The following is a 16838-nucleotide window of genomic DNA, read 5'->3' as shown; positions in this document are numbered from 1 at the left end:
ATTTTAAACAACTTTCCAATTTACTTCTATTATCTAATTTGCTTCGTTCTCTTGATATCCTTTTTTGAAAAGCATTTCTAAATAGGCTCAGTAGCTGCTGATTGGTGGCTGCACATAGATGCCTCGTGTGATAGGCTCACTCATGTGCGTTGCTATTTATTCAACAAAGGATATCTAAAGAATGAAGCAAATTAGATAATAGAAGTAATTTGGAATGTTGTTTTAAATTGTATTCTCTATCTGAATCATGAAAGAAAAAATTGGTGCTATACACAGCATTGCTTTTTTTCCCCTCATATATCATTATGTCAGCTTATTGCACTCTCTGTGTTTTTCACACTTGTTATCAAAGTAACAAACATTTACTTTCGAATCAAGGTCACTATGAATGAAAACAAGTGTTTTGATACCTTGATAAGCAGACATTGCCATACAAGTACCATAAATATATACACAGAAAATATAACATAATATGAGTAGATTCTTTCTGATGTGCACAGGGGAAGATACGTGTTAACAGATGACAATCAGACTCTGATGAATTTAATGTAAATTAGCTAATATTATCTAAAGCTTTGGACCTTAAAATTCTTAAAAAAGACCCCTAGCTAGTGGCCACTTGAAAAGGACTGGTATATCTCATACTGAGAAATAAGTGCATTATAAGAACTATACAAGCGTTAATATGTCCATGCATAATGGGGGATTAAAGAATTATTCATATCACCCAAGCCAATGTTAGTGCAAGGTTCTAGAGATTCCCCTTCAAAAGTTGTCCCAAAGGAATCAGACTAACTAAAGTCCCCTTAAAGGGACATGAAACCCAAACATTTTCTTTCATGATTAAGATAGAGAATACAATTTTAAACAACTTTCCAATTTACTTATATTATTTAATTTGCTTCCTTCTCTTGTTATCCTTTGCTGAAAGGTTTATCAAGGCAAGCTCAGGAGCAGCAAAGAACATTGGTTCTAGCTGCTGATTGGTGGCTGCATATATATATATATATATATATATATATATATATATATATATATATATATATATATATATATACACTGGTTTTTCATTGGCTCACTCATGCAAAAAGCATCTATAGCAGTCAGGATGCAAAAAAAAAAGCTTGATATAGCATTCAGAAGGCTTCTAGCCTCTTCCAGTAATATTATGCAATCCAATGTGACTAAACAGCCAGGTATAGGGATTTCTAAAGCTGTGCCCCTCCCAGTTATATTGACAATTATTTTCCCAGGGGTACCCTACAAAGGATAAATCACTCACCCAAGGGACCCCACTGAGGAAAAACTGTAAGAGAGTGGATCTCACCCACAATGTGAAACAATCCTCCTCATGCTGTTCATGGTCACCATTTGGGAAGTTCATGCATCCAATCAATCTGCAGTTAAAACATAGATAATCCTCTTTCCCAGTATTAGGTGCCACCAGCTGTAAAGAATATACTCATCAGGCCAATCCGAGTAGTGTATAAAATGCTACACTAATTTACTTCTCAGGAAAGTTTACTGTAGCTTCCCCAAGGCGCAACTGAGGAACATAAAAGCATTGTTTAAATGTTAGTGAAGAATTCCATTATTTGACCTTTAGCTTAGCACAGCTTTGGTTTAACGCACCTTCATCTTAGGGTTCAAGCAATAACTAGACATGTGCATGGCGAAAAAATTCGGTTTGGTTCGGATCGATTCGGAATTTTTCGAAGTTCGGTTCGGATCAATTCGAATTCGGAAAATTTCTAATCGATTCATTTCGGATTCATTTCGGATTCATTTCGGATTCATTCGGATTCGAAGAAATTTGGCTGGATTCGATTCGGTTCGTAAATTCAGCATTTCGGTAAGTGTTAGGTGGGATTAGACTAGTATTATACTGTATATTAGGTGTTAACCTAACATACTGTACAATACTAGTGTAATCCCAATGGCCATCCGAATTTACGAATCGATTCGATTCGGTTCGATTCGGAAAATTCGGCAAAATTTTAATTCGGAAATTCGATTCGATCCGAATCGCCAAATTTGCCGATTTGTTACGAATTTCCGAATCGAATCTAACCGAATCGCACATATCTAGCAATAACCTAAATTAGTTTTTTTAGAGTGCCTCCATAGAAGTCTATTATGTGAGAGATTTAGTGCTTCAGCACTGTGCGACATCCATATGTTAGTGCGTTCTAGACTTTTGCTAAAGTGCTATCATAGTACTTTGAACTTGTAATATGAGTGGAAAAATAAAAGCGCTATTAAATTAAATTGAATACAGTTCTAAAACGTAATATTTGGTGTGGGGGGGGGGAGTAATTGGGGCCAAAAAAGTAATAAAAATGATTTCACACAATATATAGAGCCCTTTACAGCTCCATGCATGTTTGGAGATGCATAGGACCCCCACAAAACTGCCACTGCTTGAGTGGTGTTGTCATAACAGGCGCTTGTCTAGGAGAGTGATTTCTGTCCCTGCTGCAGTAAGGTGTGCTTTACTTTTTAAGGAGGCCCAGAAGATTAATTAGGCCTTAATTGTAGTAGACTATATAAGCTTTCTCTTTCCAGCATGAGGCTGTGTCTTTACCAGCATCAGAGAAGTACTGATGTTCCAGAATTTAACAAGCTGGAATCAATTCGGAGAGGCCTAACTCACAACAAACCCTTACTGGGACACTGCAAATAACACACAGTGACCAAACAAAGGCTAGTAAGAGACTAATGAGACTAAATGTAATAGCTGAAATCTATAATTATTGCAGGGTGTCAAAATCATTTGCATAAAGCTGATAATGAAGAATACAATGGCTGATCCATGATATTACAAAAATTATGAGGGGGTGTAGCCTTTGACATAAGAGCTGTATATAAAGAGCCAGTACAGCATATACATTTGTTGTAAAAGTTACCACCTGCCACATATTGTTTATTATTTTATTGTTTTTTGTTTCTTCTTGCTCTTTTTTGTTTTAAGAAAAGATATATATTTAAAAAAGTATTTAGTGTAATCTACATTTATATTCTTTACTGCATTTTCAGTTATATCTGTGAATCATTGTATTACTTTAATTATTGCCTGGGGAGTAAGTGGCAAATTTAACAGGGGTCATGTGCAAGCATAACAATTTTTGTATTTATTATTTAGCCCTGGAGTTAGCTGAAAGGCATAGAGTAACATGGAATAGATGCCCTCCTATATTTGTACAAAAATAGATATTGCTATTGTGCAGTATACAGTGTTATAATCTGCAGTTTTTAGCATTTTAAAATAGATTATTTTCTTTGCAGCATTCCTCTCTAGACCTGACACAGTTGTTTATTATCGGTATAAGGTTTTGTGCTTGAGGTGTCAGCATTGATATTTAAATAATTTAGTATCTAATCAGATAACATTGATTTGCATCTAACCATTTTGAGAAATTAAGTCTGTGCATGTTCTAATTGAAACGACAAAATGCTTTTATACAACATGAAACGATCTGCAATACGTTTTAGTTTCTGCAGGACAACATACACATTGCCTTATTTCATACAGACTATTTCTGAGTACCAAGACATAAATGTGTTATTTAGGATAAGAAAGGTAATCTACTCTCTGTCTTAAATCAATACATACATACATACATACATACATATAACACCATCTCTTTCTGTCATATAAACACATACAGAGTAACACGCACTTACAAAAACACAGACACAAACACATACACATATATATATATATATATATATATATATACAGTATATATATACTGTATGTATATATATATATATATATATATATATATATATATATAGTTAATGGAATAGCATGATTTAATTTCATCCAGAGAACTTTTGAAGAATACTGATTAGTCTGCTAGTGAGTTAGATTTTTCAAGTGTGCCTTAATCACTTGTAAGCATTGATTGACTGCCTGTTAATAAACATTAGCTTGTATACTGCCACTTGCTGACGAGTGGTTTATGTGTGCTGTTCTCTGCAGACTGAAGAAGTCCTGAAGATTGATGGAGGGCCATGCTATTCAAACAGCAGGCGTTGCTGAGACAGAAGCTCTTTGTACTAGGCAGTCTTGCTGTTGGAAGTCTCCTATATCTAGTCGCCAGAGTTGGGAGCTTGGATAGGTGAGTCCTTTTTTATCTAACTATACATTTGATACTGTTCCTTCTTTAATAAATACAAAATATTTGAAGATACACTTGTTTTATGCTATTCCTAGGTCATATATTAATACTTTTATATTACAATACTGTATTGTTAAGTGATCTTTTAGTCTGTATTTACCTGTTAGCTATCCCTATGCATATTATTTTGTACACTGCTTGCACTGATATGTTTTAATTCCATCTTTATTTACTGTTCATGTATTTGCTTATATATTTAAAACAATGACTGGAAAATTCAATTTAAGTTATGGTAACTGCACATTTTGACCCAATTCTTTTAACAATAAGCTGCCACATGCTTATGTGTACAGTAAATTTACGAGTGGACAAAATAATGTGTTCCAGTTGTAGTTAACATTATGCATGAGGCTGTTGAGTAGATAATCAAGTCCTGAATTCCTATTGCACTTGAAAGATTGCTTCAGGGTCTGAGAGTTCCAGCCATGTTAATTACCTAGGAGTTTCAAGAGCCGCTTGAGATATTGATAGCCATGAAAGCTATGTAAAGCTACTTGGAATGAGAATAAAGTGATGTTTTTTGCAGTGTTTATTGGTCATGCACACAGCAAAGCAGTAATAATGACAAGGAGCTAAAAATTCAAATACAAAAAAAAAATCTGCTTTTTTATTGGCTTTTGAGCTGAAAAACGAATGTAAATATATTACCTTTACCTTATAAAATGCAAATGGCTTTCACCTTTGTTTATGCATACACATATTACATGTGGATGCCTTGTGTACAAAAGAATATTATACATTTATTGGGGTGTCAAACTGATTTGTATAGAATTTTAATACAAGAGAAATTCTTTAATAAATATAAAGATGTATCAAAACAACATGCAACAGTGTTTTGCTTGTGGCAAACAAAACCTTGGACTGAATATTAAAGGGACACTGAACCCAAATTTTTTCTTTCGTAATTCGGATAGAGCATGCAATTTTAAGCAACTTTCTAATTTACTCCTATGATCAAATTTTCTTCCTTCTCTTGGTATCTTTATTTGAAATGCAAGAATGTAAGTTTAGATGCCAGCCCATTTTTGGTGAATAACCTGGGTTATTCTTGCTGATTGGTGGATAAATTCATTCACCAATAAAAAAAGTGCTGTCCAGAGTTCTGAATCAAAAAGAAGCTTAGATGCCTTCTTTTTCAAATAAAGATAGCAAGTGAACAAAGAAAAAATTGATAATAGGAGTAAATTAGAAAGTTACTTAAAATTGCATGCTCTATCTGAATCACAAAAGAAAAAAATTGGGTTCAGTGTCCCTTTAAGGATATTATGCTAAACTGTAGTGTCCAACTACTTAAAATGAGGAGCCACACTGGAAATGGCTTTCAACTTTGGGGGCTAGTAAACAAACATTATATATTCCAGTAATCAAAACAAACAATATATCCTCTATAGAAGGAAACAATTATTTAGCAAGAAAAATAACATAAACCTATTAAATGCTCAGACCCAGGAACATATACGTTTGAGCTACACAAGGGCAGAACTGAGCCAGCTGCTAGTCACATAGTGGCAACTGAGTTTTAGGGGCCGTTTTTTTTTAACGGCCGAATGCTGCTATATGCAGCTGTTTCCGTGCAAGCCTTCAGGCTCGTCGGAAACATACGTTAAGAAGCAGCGGTCTTAAAGTGAAGGTAAACTTTGATGAATGACAGCCCAGTTTTAAAAAAATACTATTAAAAACAGGGGCACTTCATTCATCAAAGTTTACAAAGCAGCTGTTTTGATTAAAAACTTACCTTTGTTTTTATCACAGCCAGAGCAGCTTCCCCGCACCCGGAGATCCTCTCTTCACACGTCATCAATGACTAATCCAGCTTCCTCCAATCACGGCATGGCCCCAGGCAATGACTCCCCTGGGGGGGAACCATGATTGGAGGAAGCCGGATTAGTCACTGATGACGTGTGAAAAGAAGATCTCCGTGTGGGGGAAGCTGCTCTAGCTGCCCCTGTTTTTAATAGTATTTTTTTAAAACCGGGCTTTCATTCATCAAAGTTTACCTTCACTTTAAGACTGCTGTTCCTTAACTCATCTGCCACCTCTTAGGTGGCGGACAGCAATCCGCACGATCGCATACAATTGGGTTGATTGACATCCCCTGCTAGCAGCCAATCTGCAGGGGGCGGCATTGCACAAGCATTTCACAAAGAATGCTTGTGCAATGATAAATGCAGACAGCGTATGCTGTCGGCATCTATTGATGTCTGGCAGACATGATCGCTACAGCGGATCATGTCCGCCAGACACATGATAAATCGGCCACTTAGGATGTACGTGCCTGTGCGTCAATTTAAAAAAAAATCTATTTTGTCATATTGTTTCCACAAAGGATCAATACGGTATTATCTGAAAAAAATTAAGTAAAAAGAAATTCTTTGAGCACTAATCATGTAATACAAAATGTAAAGATTATACCAAACTGAATCCAGTACTATTAACACAAACTATAATACAAATGAAATCAAACCCCCACAAAAAACATACATTTTAGTAAGAAGCAAAAATATGGTGCTAATTTATGCATTATAGTGTCTCAGTGGTGCTACGTTAATGCTGTCTGCTGTGTCACTGGGTGACTTGTGAGATGTCTTTATCATATGTGCTAACCTGATTGCATATTCTTATTGCCGCTAACCCAACCGCATTGTCTCATAACCGAAATGAAAATTTGAATATTTTACATTCCGATGTTCTTCACATAGAAGAATATGTTCTATTTATTCTTAAATACATATTTATACATTTATATGATAGTATTTTAGTACAATACACAGTATTTTCATGTTTTCATCTACTTAACTGCAAAGAGCTCCAATGCTTTTATATATATATATATATATATATATATATATATATATATATATATATACTGTATATATGTCTATATGTGTGTACATATGTATGTGTATAAATGTCTGTAAATACATATAAACACATATAAATACATGAATACATATGTATACATATATTTATATATATATACATATACTATATATATATATACACACACACACATATATAGACATATTTAGACATATATATTTATGTATCTCTATGTTAAAGTTCTTTGTCTGACCTTAGACCTCATATCTCCGAGCCCTTACTTTTTTCTCTTGGTAGCCATTGTTGAAGAGTAACCCTAGGTAGGCTGATAAGAGCAAGCACATGTCTTTAGCATTGTATAGCAGCAGTGTTTACAACTATGTATTGCTATAACACTGTAGCAAACATTGGTGCCAGATGACTAACGACACATGCATGCTCCTGAGCTCACCCAGAGTTACTCTTTAACAAAGGGTACCAAGAAAACTTAGAAAAATTGATAATAGAAGTAAAATGGAAAGTTGTTTATATTTTCATGCGTTATCCTATCCATTTAAATTTAATTGTGACTATACTGTCCTTTTAATGATAATATTATTAATAATAATAATAATCATCATCATCATAATAATCATAATAATAATATCATTACTACAAGATTGTAACTCTAAGTACAAAAACAGGGGTGCACAATGACACTAAGGGGCCTATCTATCAAGCTCTAAATGGAGCTTGATGCGCCGTGTTTCTGGCGAGTCTTCAGACTCGCCAGAAACAGCAGTTATGAAGCAGCGGTCACAAAGACCGCTGCTCCATAACCCTGTCCATCTGCTCTGAGCAGGCGGATAGGAATCACCACAATTCAACCCGATTGAGTACGATCGGGTTGATAGACACCTCCCTGCTGGCGGCCCATTGGCCGCGAGTCAGCAGGGGGCGGCATTGCACCAGCAGCTCTTGTGAGCTGCTGGTGCAATGTTAAATGCGGAGAGCGTATTGCTCTCCGCATTTAGCGAGGTCTTGCGGACCTGATCCGCACTGTTGGATCAGGTTCGCAAGACCTTTAATAAATAGGGGCCTAATTCTTAATGAAAATAGATATAAACAAAACAAAGTAATACAAGATATGTTATGTGCATTGTAGTTGCAGCAGTGAGACAATACAGTTTTATTTAGTCCATTAGGATGAAGAGATCTTTTTGAAGGAGAACTGGTAATCCTCTCTAAATAGGTGGGCATTCAGAGCGCTGAAGCTATGCAAGGTGGGAGACAGTTTGAGCAGGGTAGAGTGTTCCAGACGATAAGGGCAGCATGAGGGAAGCAGTGATGATGGGAACGGAACAAAGAAGGACATAGGTAGATTAAAGAGAGCAGTGCAGAGAGGATCTAGATATTATGTAGGAAAAATGGTTGATTATAAGACCTAACATGTATGTTATATTTTATTCATTTAGTCAAGTATTTCAGGATCCTGATAAACAGTCACTGCAGCAAAGCTGCCTGTGTTTGCTGATTACAAGTCTCATGTTTTAGGTTTTAAGATGACACCATTAGCGCTCTCATTGCTTCATTTCCTAATTTGTCTTAGGCATCTTTATGTTAACAGTGCTGATCTGTCATCAATAGTATTTGTTATGCTGGCTTGTTCTTACTATACTGCCTGCATATTGACTCAATTACAGCTCTTTGCTGCCTATACTGAAACTAGAGCATTTAATCATTCTTTAGATGTCTGTTTGTGTTTTCCAGGCTTCTTCATTCTATTCCTTTCACCCATTTATATCTTTTAGAGCTCTTCCTTTTTTAAATAATGCGCCTTAAATTAAGTTTTCATGTGCGCTAACCCGACCCTGTGAACGATAAATGTTAGTTTTTTTCTACAGAGCCACCATAGAAGTCTAAGGGGAGAAGAAGTAAGCAAGGTCACGGTATCCAAAGCTACATTTTTACCTTTACCTTGTAATATGCGCGATAACCCGGCTGCAATAAATGTTTACTTTGATAATAGCATGGTCTTTGTGTTGTAATGAGGATCATATGCAAACACTTAGCAGGATCATTTTTATTGCTATTATTATTATTATTACTATTATTACTATTATCTTTTGGTAATTTTGTTGCATAGAATCAGAGATGGGGAAGCTGTAATAAGAAAACACGACACAAAAAAGTCAGCTTCTATCAGACTAGAGGAAAACTATCAACCAGAGTATATGTCATATATACCTGCCTTACAAATGGCAAATATTTTGTAACATTTAGTGAAAGTAAATCCTAGCATTTTACAAATGCTAGGATTTACTATTGAAACAAATAAAGGGCACTTTCATTCATGAAGTATAAGATACTTCATGTAGAAAGCTCCTTTATTTGATTCAATCACTTGCCGCTCTTAGCTGCTACAGCAGAGCACGGCTAAAAAAATTTTTGGCTAAGAGGTGACGTTTTCACCTCTTAGCCAATAGCAGTGCGGTAAATCTGGCTCCCATGGGCGCCAAACCGGATTTACCGCACGGCTATTGGCTAAGAGGTGAAAACGTCACCTCTTAGCCAAAACATTTTTTAGCCGTGCTCTGCTGTAGGAGCTAAGAGCGGCGATCGATTGAATCAAATAAAGGAGCTTTCTACATGAAGTATCTTATACTTCATGAATGACAGTCCCCTTTATTTGTTTCAATAGTCAATCCTAGCGTTTGTAAAATGCTAGAATTTACTTTCACTTTAAAGGGACACTAAAGTAAAAATTAAATTTCATGATTAAGTTAGAATACGCAATAATAATGCCAAAATCCAGTTGTCTTTCATTATCGAAATGTGCACAATCTTTTTATATGCACACTTTCTGAGGTGGCAGTTCGTACTGAGCATGTGCAAGAGTTCAAAATATGGGGTAGACTTTAAGAGGCGAGCTGACATGATTCCCTGTAGAGAATCATCTTTGCTCGACCTCTCTAAATGCCGACAGTGAAATGCTTGTGCAATGCCGCCCCCTGCTCACTAGCGGCCAATCATCCTGAATATATTGGATTGGGATGATTTCAGTCCACCACCTAAAAGATGCTCCGTTTCAGGCGGACCTGAATTAATAGGGCTCCGAAGCAGCATCCGCTGCCTAATAAATAGATACGTATTTTATAATTAGTTGCTGGCTGTCACATGATACAGGGAGCAAAATTAAAGTAACTTTAAGATATGTCACATTAAAAAAAAATCTACTTTCAAATAAAATTCTGACTAAAGGGCCCAATTTTGTAAAGCTCTCTGGTCTGGTGAAATTATCTAAGAAATCTCATCAGTACTGCGAGGCCTCTTAAACTAATTTAGAAAGGCAAATTTTAGCTGGGGAGCTGTTTATCTCAATGAAATGTGGTTCTGAATGTGAAGGATTAACACATAAATTACAATTATTTGTGTGATTTCTCTCCATGTTGGCGAGTCTTTGATAATTGGGCCTAAGTGTTGTTGCATTTTCTTTTAATTTTGTATTTGTTGATTATGCAGTTCTACTGTATTTAATTGTTCTTTAAAACAATACCTTTTGGAAACAATGATCCATTCTAATAGTACTTAAAATAGCAGACAAGGCAGCCCTAGAGAAGAATTTGATAAAAAATAAAGAAAATAATGACAATTATTATTATTTTTATTTTATTTATACTGTAAGTGATAGTAATTCAATTTATCACTTCTACGTTCCATTCATTGTTAGTGTAAGTTGATGAGAATCAACATTCAGATATTTATCTTGTTGTTTCAAATGTTTGTTTTTTTCCTTAAAGTGATGGTAAATTTCAGGCTATAAGAATATTGAAATGAAAAATATATCAGTTTGCAAGTAAAACCACATAATTATTTTTATTTTTAAAAGTGTATATCTATTTTATGATAAAAGGTTGATAATCCTAATTGGTATTGTCTGTTCCTCTGCCCCCTTCATTTCCTCTTTTGGCTGGGCTGTGGTATATAGAGAAGTAAAATCAACTATCGACATAAGCTTTCTAAGGGCTTTAAAGGGACATTAAACACTAAATACATGCTAAATAGAATGATGCATTTAAAGAAAAGATTAGTCCATGACTAACATGTAGATGTATTTTTTAAAGTTTCATTAGTTGTTTAAAAAGTGACAAAATAAGTGTAAATTTTTAATGTCTATAAAATACTGGGAGCTGCCATGTTGTAACTTGTGTTACCTTCTCTGCTGTGGCCAATTAGGGTCAGTTATAAATAGGTCACTAGAGTTTGCAGCCAATGGTTGTGCTGGATTTAACAGTGTTCTGCACTTCCATTTCTAACAGGAACTGAAAAGCTCACAATTTCAGAATGGAATTACAGGCAAGAGGACAAAATAAATAATGAAAGTATATTGCAGAGTTGTTTTATTATATACAATTTATCATTTTATATTACCATCTCAACGTGTTTAATGTCCCTTTAAAGGGGCTGGACTTCAAGATTGTCAAATGACACACATGTTGATTGGATGTTCACTAGAATTGCCATCCAAGTGGGCCGGCATAACATTGCAATAGAAGCATCACTATATGCATTAATTTAACCTTTAACAGATGGATTAAAAACAGAAAAAGGTACAAATTTACTTTTTTTAATGGCAAAGATTAAATATATGGCATTTGATTAGTTAAGGTTTACCATCACTTTAAATAAAATATAACATTGAAAAATAATTTAACATTTGAACAATAGAAACATTCAGGGGTAAAACATAATATTTTTTTTACACATTCAACAGTGAATGGACATGTAACACATATGATTTAGATATTCTGGTACTCTAAATCAAATTCATTAATTGTAATACTGATTTAGATTGATTGAAATGTATATCAATTGATTTAACTGGGAAAAAAATTAAAAAATAACATTGACATCATAAAATGTATAGTTTACTGATGAAAAAAAAAATAGAAACAATGCAGACTGAAATGTATTTCTGTCTTCTATACTTTTATTGCAGGCTACCTCCAATTTGCTCAAATGATGGTCGGTTTGGAACACACAGTCAGGATGCAATCACTCTTCGAGCTATGCAGTTTAAGAGAGGTCTCCTACACGAATTTCGCAAAGGCAACGCCACTAAAGAGCAAATCCTACTGCACAATTTGGTTCAGCAGCTACCAAAGGCTATTATCATTGGTGTGAGAAAAGGTGGCACCAGAGCGTTGCTGGAAATGCTAAATCTACATCCTGCTGTGGTCAAGGCATCCCAAGAAATCCATTTTTTTGATAATGATGAGAACTATGCTAAAGGAATTGAGTGGTATAGAAAAAAAATGCCCTTTTCCCACCCCCACCAAATTACTATTGAGAAAAGTCCTGCCTATTTCATAACAGATGAAGTCCCTGAAAGGATTTACAAAATGAATTCCTCTATTAAATTACTTATTATTGTGAGGGAACCCACAACGAGAGCTATTTCTGACTACACACAAGTTCTGGAAGGAAAAGAAAGGAAAAATAAGACCTACTACAAATTTGAAAAAATGGCTATGGATTCTAACACTTGTGAGGTAAACACAAAATATAAAGCAGTGAGGACCAGTATTTACACCAAGCATTTAGAGAGATGGTTGAAATACTTTCCTATTGAGCAGTTTCACATTGTGGATGGAGACCGACTGATCACAGAACCACTTCCAGAATTGCAACTGGTAGAAAAGTTTCTTAACCTTCCACCCAGGATCAGTCAATACAACCTGTACTTTAATGCTACCAGAGGGTTTTACTGCTTGAGATTTAACATAGTCTTTAACAAGTGCCTGGCGGGTAGCAAGGGGCGCATTCATCCTGAGGTTGACCCCTCTGTTATTACCAAACTGCGCAAATTCTTTCATCCTTTTAATCAGAAATTTTATCAAATCACTGGAAGGACATTTAACTGGCCCTAATTTCTATTGTATACAACACTATGTGTTGCACAAGGCTTTCCGTAAAGTCTATAATAGAAAGAAAGATATGCACTTTTGTTGAATATGTTTGTTAGAATTAATGTTCTTTGGTTTCTTAATGCTATATGTGACCAAATAAAAGGGAACAATTGTTTTCTACCAATAATTACTAAATATGTAGAGGAAAATTTCCTATTCAATTGAGCCCACATCTTTTTAACTAAAAAATAAAATATAATTGTTACTATTAGAGCAATTAAAACGCTTGGCTGCCATAAAGGGATAGAGCAAATGTCTATATAAGCCATTCCAGTCTTTTCTGACAGATAATGGAGTTAAAAAAGTCAGTGAAACAAAATATTATGTGCACAAATGAAAATAGAATTTCTGCAATTTAAACACCAATATTGTGCTCTACCAAAATTGTATATGCATAATTGATGCAAAGCAAGCACATTAATTAGCATAAAGTAGCAAATATATATATATATACGTATATATGTACAGTATCTCACAAAAGTTAGTACACCCCTCACATTTTTGTAAATATTTTATTATATCGTTTCATGTCACAACACTGAAGAAATGATACTTTGCTACAATGTAAAGTAGTGAGTGTACAGCCTGTATAACAGTGTAAATTTGCTGTCCCCTCAAAATAACTCAACACAAAGCCATTAATGTCTAAACCATTGGCAACTAAAGTGAGTACACCCCTAAGTGTAAATGTCCAAATTGGGCCCAATTAGCCATTTCCCTCCACGGTGTCAAGTGACTCATTAGTGTTACAAGGACTCAGGGGTGAATGGGGAGCAGGTGTGTCAAATGTGGTGTTATGGCTCTCACACTCTCTCATACCGGTTACTGGAAGTTTAACATGGCACCTCAGGGCAAAGAACTCTCTGAGGATCTGAAAAAAAGAATTGTTGCTCTAAATAAAGATGGCCTAGGGTATAAGAAGATTGCCAAGATCCTGAAACTTAGCTGCAGCACAGTGGGCAAGACCATACAGTGGTTTCACAGGACAGGTTCCACTCAGAACAGGCCTTACCATGGTCGACCAAAGAAGTTGAGTGCACGTGCTCAGCATCATATCCAGAGGTTGTCTTTGGGAAATAGATGTATGAGTGCTGCCAGCATTACTGCAGAGGTTGAAGGGGTGGGAGGTCAGCCTGTCAGTGCTCAGACCATACGCCACACACTGCATCAAATTAGTCTGCATGGCTGTCGTCCCAGAAGGAAGCCTCTTCTAAAGATGATGCACAAGAAAGCCTGCAAACAGTTTGCTGAAGACAAGCAGACTAAGGACATGTATTACAAGAACCATGTCCTGTGGTCTAATGAGACCAAGATAAACTTATTTGGTTCAGATGGTGTCAAGCGTGTGTGGCGGCAACCAGGTGAGGAGTTCAAAGACAAGTGTGTCTTCTCTACAGTCAAGCATGGTGGTGGGAGTGTCATGGTCTGGGCCTGCATGAGTGCTGCCGGCACTGGGGAGCTACAGTTCATTGAGGGAACTATGAATGCCAACATGTACTTTGACATACTGAAGCAGAGCATGATCACCTCGTCCCTTTGGAGACTGGGCCGCAGGGCAGTATTCCAACATGATAACGACCCCAAACACACCTCCAACCACTGCCTTGCTAAAGAAGCTAAGGGTAAATGTGATGGACTGGCCAAGCATGTCTCCAGACCTAAATCTTATTGAGCATCTGTGGGACATCCTCAAATGGAATGTGGGGGAGCGCAAGGTCTCTAACATCCACCAGCTCTGTGATGTCGTCATGGAGGAGTGGAAGAGTACTCCAGTGGCAACCTGTGAAGCTCTGGTGAACTCCAAGCCCAAGAGGGTAAAGGCAGTGCTGGAAAATAATGGTGACTACACAAAATATTGACACTTTGGGCCCAATTTGGACATTTCCACTCACTTTTGTTGACAATGGTTTAGACATTAAAAGCTGTGTGTTGAGGGGACAGCACATTTACACTGTTATACAGGCTGTATACTCACTACTTTACATTGTAGCAAAGTGTCATTTCTTCAGTGTTGTCACATGAAAAGATATCATAAAATATTTACAAAAATGTGAGGGGTGTACTCACTTTTGTGAGATACTGTATATATATATATATATATATATATATATATATACACATAATATATATATATATATATATATATATATATATATATATATATATATATTTTATTTATATATATATATATATATATATATATATATATACTTTACTTGTTTAATTAGGATTCAAATATGTAGCTGTGAAAAGAGAGATACTATTTTCATATTATTAAAAAATGCAACGAATATCATATTATTAAGGCATTGTTCCAAAGTTTCTGTGGTGATTTTGCACTATTAATTTTTTTTGTACGGGCAACTGTCACTTGTAGCATGTGAAAGCATAGAAGGACAAGGACAAGGAGGTCAGGTAATTTTCCGCTCAGTGTTTGTCTGTCTGTCTGTCAGAAGAAATATTCTGTATATAATGTACATTTTGGTGTATATACTGGTTTCACATTAAGTAACTATATTTTGTAAAACTAAGTATGGCTCTTTAAATTATTGTGAAAAGTTTTATTGTTGTATTTAACATGGAATGGATTAAACTCACTAAATGTGGCTTTTATTCAGTTTCTATATGTTCTTATCTATGAGGCAGAAATGGTATGCCCATAATAATATTAACTTGCAGAATAAAATCAGTACAAACAAATAATTTAACAGTGATACTTTGATTAAAAGTGGCAAAAATGTCAGCAGCATTGTCACTAAAGAATTATTCTACTTAACCAAAGCACTATATAAATAAATATATACAAACCTACACACATAATTACAGTAACATAAAATTAGAAATAATTTATTATCACCTATGTTAAATACAGTAAAATAGGAAAAATAACCATTAGGAAAGGTACATAAACAGAGTCATCTAACAGAGTATCAATTTGTGTGTGTGTATATGTGTGCGTGTATGCATGTATGTATGTATACATAATAACAATCATCAAGTCCTTAGCAGGTCTTCAAATTAGGTAAATACAACCTCAGATGAACAACAACACATGACATATTATACTGTGTCATGATTTATTAAACAAAAATTAAGCCAAAATGGAGAAGCCATGTGTGAAAAACTAAGTACACCCTTACTGTTACTATAGGAATTAAGAGGCTAAGTAGCAGCCAGGTCCTGTTAATCAACCACCACCTCTATAAAAGCCAAAGTCTGGCGCATTCAGGTGTGTGTTAACACAATGACAAGGAGGAAAGACATCAGCCCATCAATCTGTTAAGGGTTATAAGGCAATTTCCAAACAATTTAAAGTTCATCATTCTACAGTGAGAAAGATTAGTCACAAGTGGAAAAAATTCAAGACAGTTGCCAACCTGCCCAGGGGTGGATGTCCCAGCAAATTCACCCCAGGTCAGAGTGTGCAATGCTCAGAGAAATTGCAAATGATAGAGTTACATCTCAGACTCTACAGGTCTCAGTTAGCATGTTAAATGTTAAAGTTCATGACAGTACAATTAGAAAAAGACTGAACAACTATGGTTTGTATGAAAGAGTTTCCAAGACAAAGCCTTTTATCTCTAAAAAGAACATGACAGCACAGCTTAGGTTTGCAAAATGTGCATCTTTACAATTCACAAGACATCTGGAACAATGTCCTTTGGACAGACAAGACTAAAGAGGAGATGTTTGGCCATAATGCACAGCGCCATGTTTGGCGAAAACCAAACACAGTATATCAGCACAAACACCTCATACCAACTGTCAAGCAACAGTGGTGGAGGGGTGATGATTTTGGCTTGTTTTGCAGTCACATGACCTGGGCACCTTGCAGTTATTGAGTCGACCATGAACTCCTCTGTATACCAAAGTATTCTAGAGTCAA

At 35.6% G+C, this 16838-nt stretch overlaps 1 protein-coding gene across 1 annotated transcript; it reads left to right on the top strand.

The window, feature by feature from the left end:
* Positions 1-4017: 4017 nt before the first annotated feature.
* Positions 4018-12913, top strand: HS3ST5 (heparan sulfate-glucosamine 3-sulfotransferase 5). Its single transcript, XM_053709151.1, has 2 exons — positions 4018-4124; positions 11983-12913. Exons 1-2 carry the CDS (start codon positions 4018-4020, stop codon positions 12911-12913), a joined length of 1038 nt encoding a protein of 345 aa, XP_053565126.1.
* The last annotated feature ends 3925 nt before the right edge of the window (positions 12914-16838 follow it).

Source organism: Bombina bombina, chromosome 4 (assembly GCF_027579735.1).
Source record: "Bombina bombina isolate aBomBom1 chromosome 4, aBomBom1.pri, whole genome shotgun sequence".
Taxonomy (NCBI): domain Eukaryota; kingdom Metazoa; phylum Chordata; class Amphibia; order Anura; family Bombinatoridae; genus Bombina; species Bombina bombina.
The sequence above is the reverse complement of the archived record's forward strand: the minus strand, read 5'-3'. Positions and strand labels throughout refer to the sequence as shown.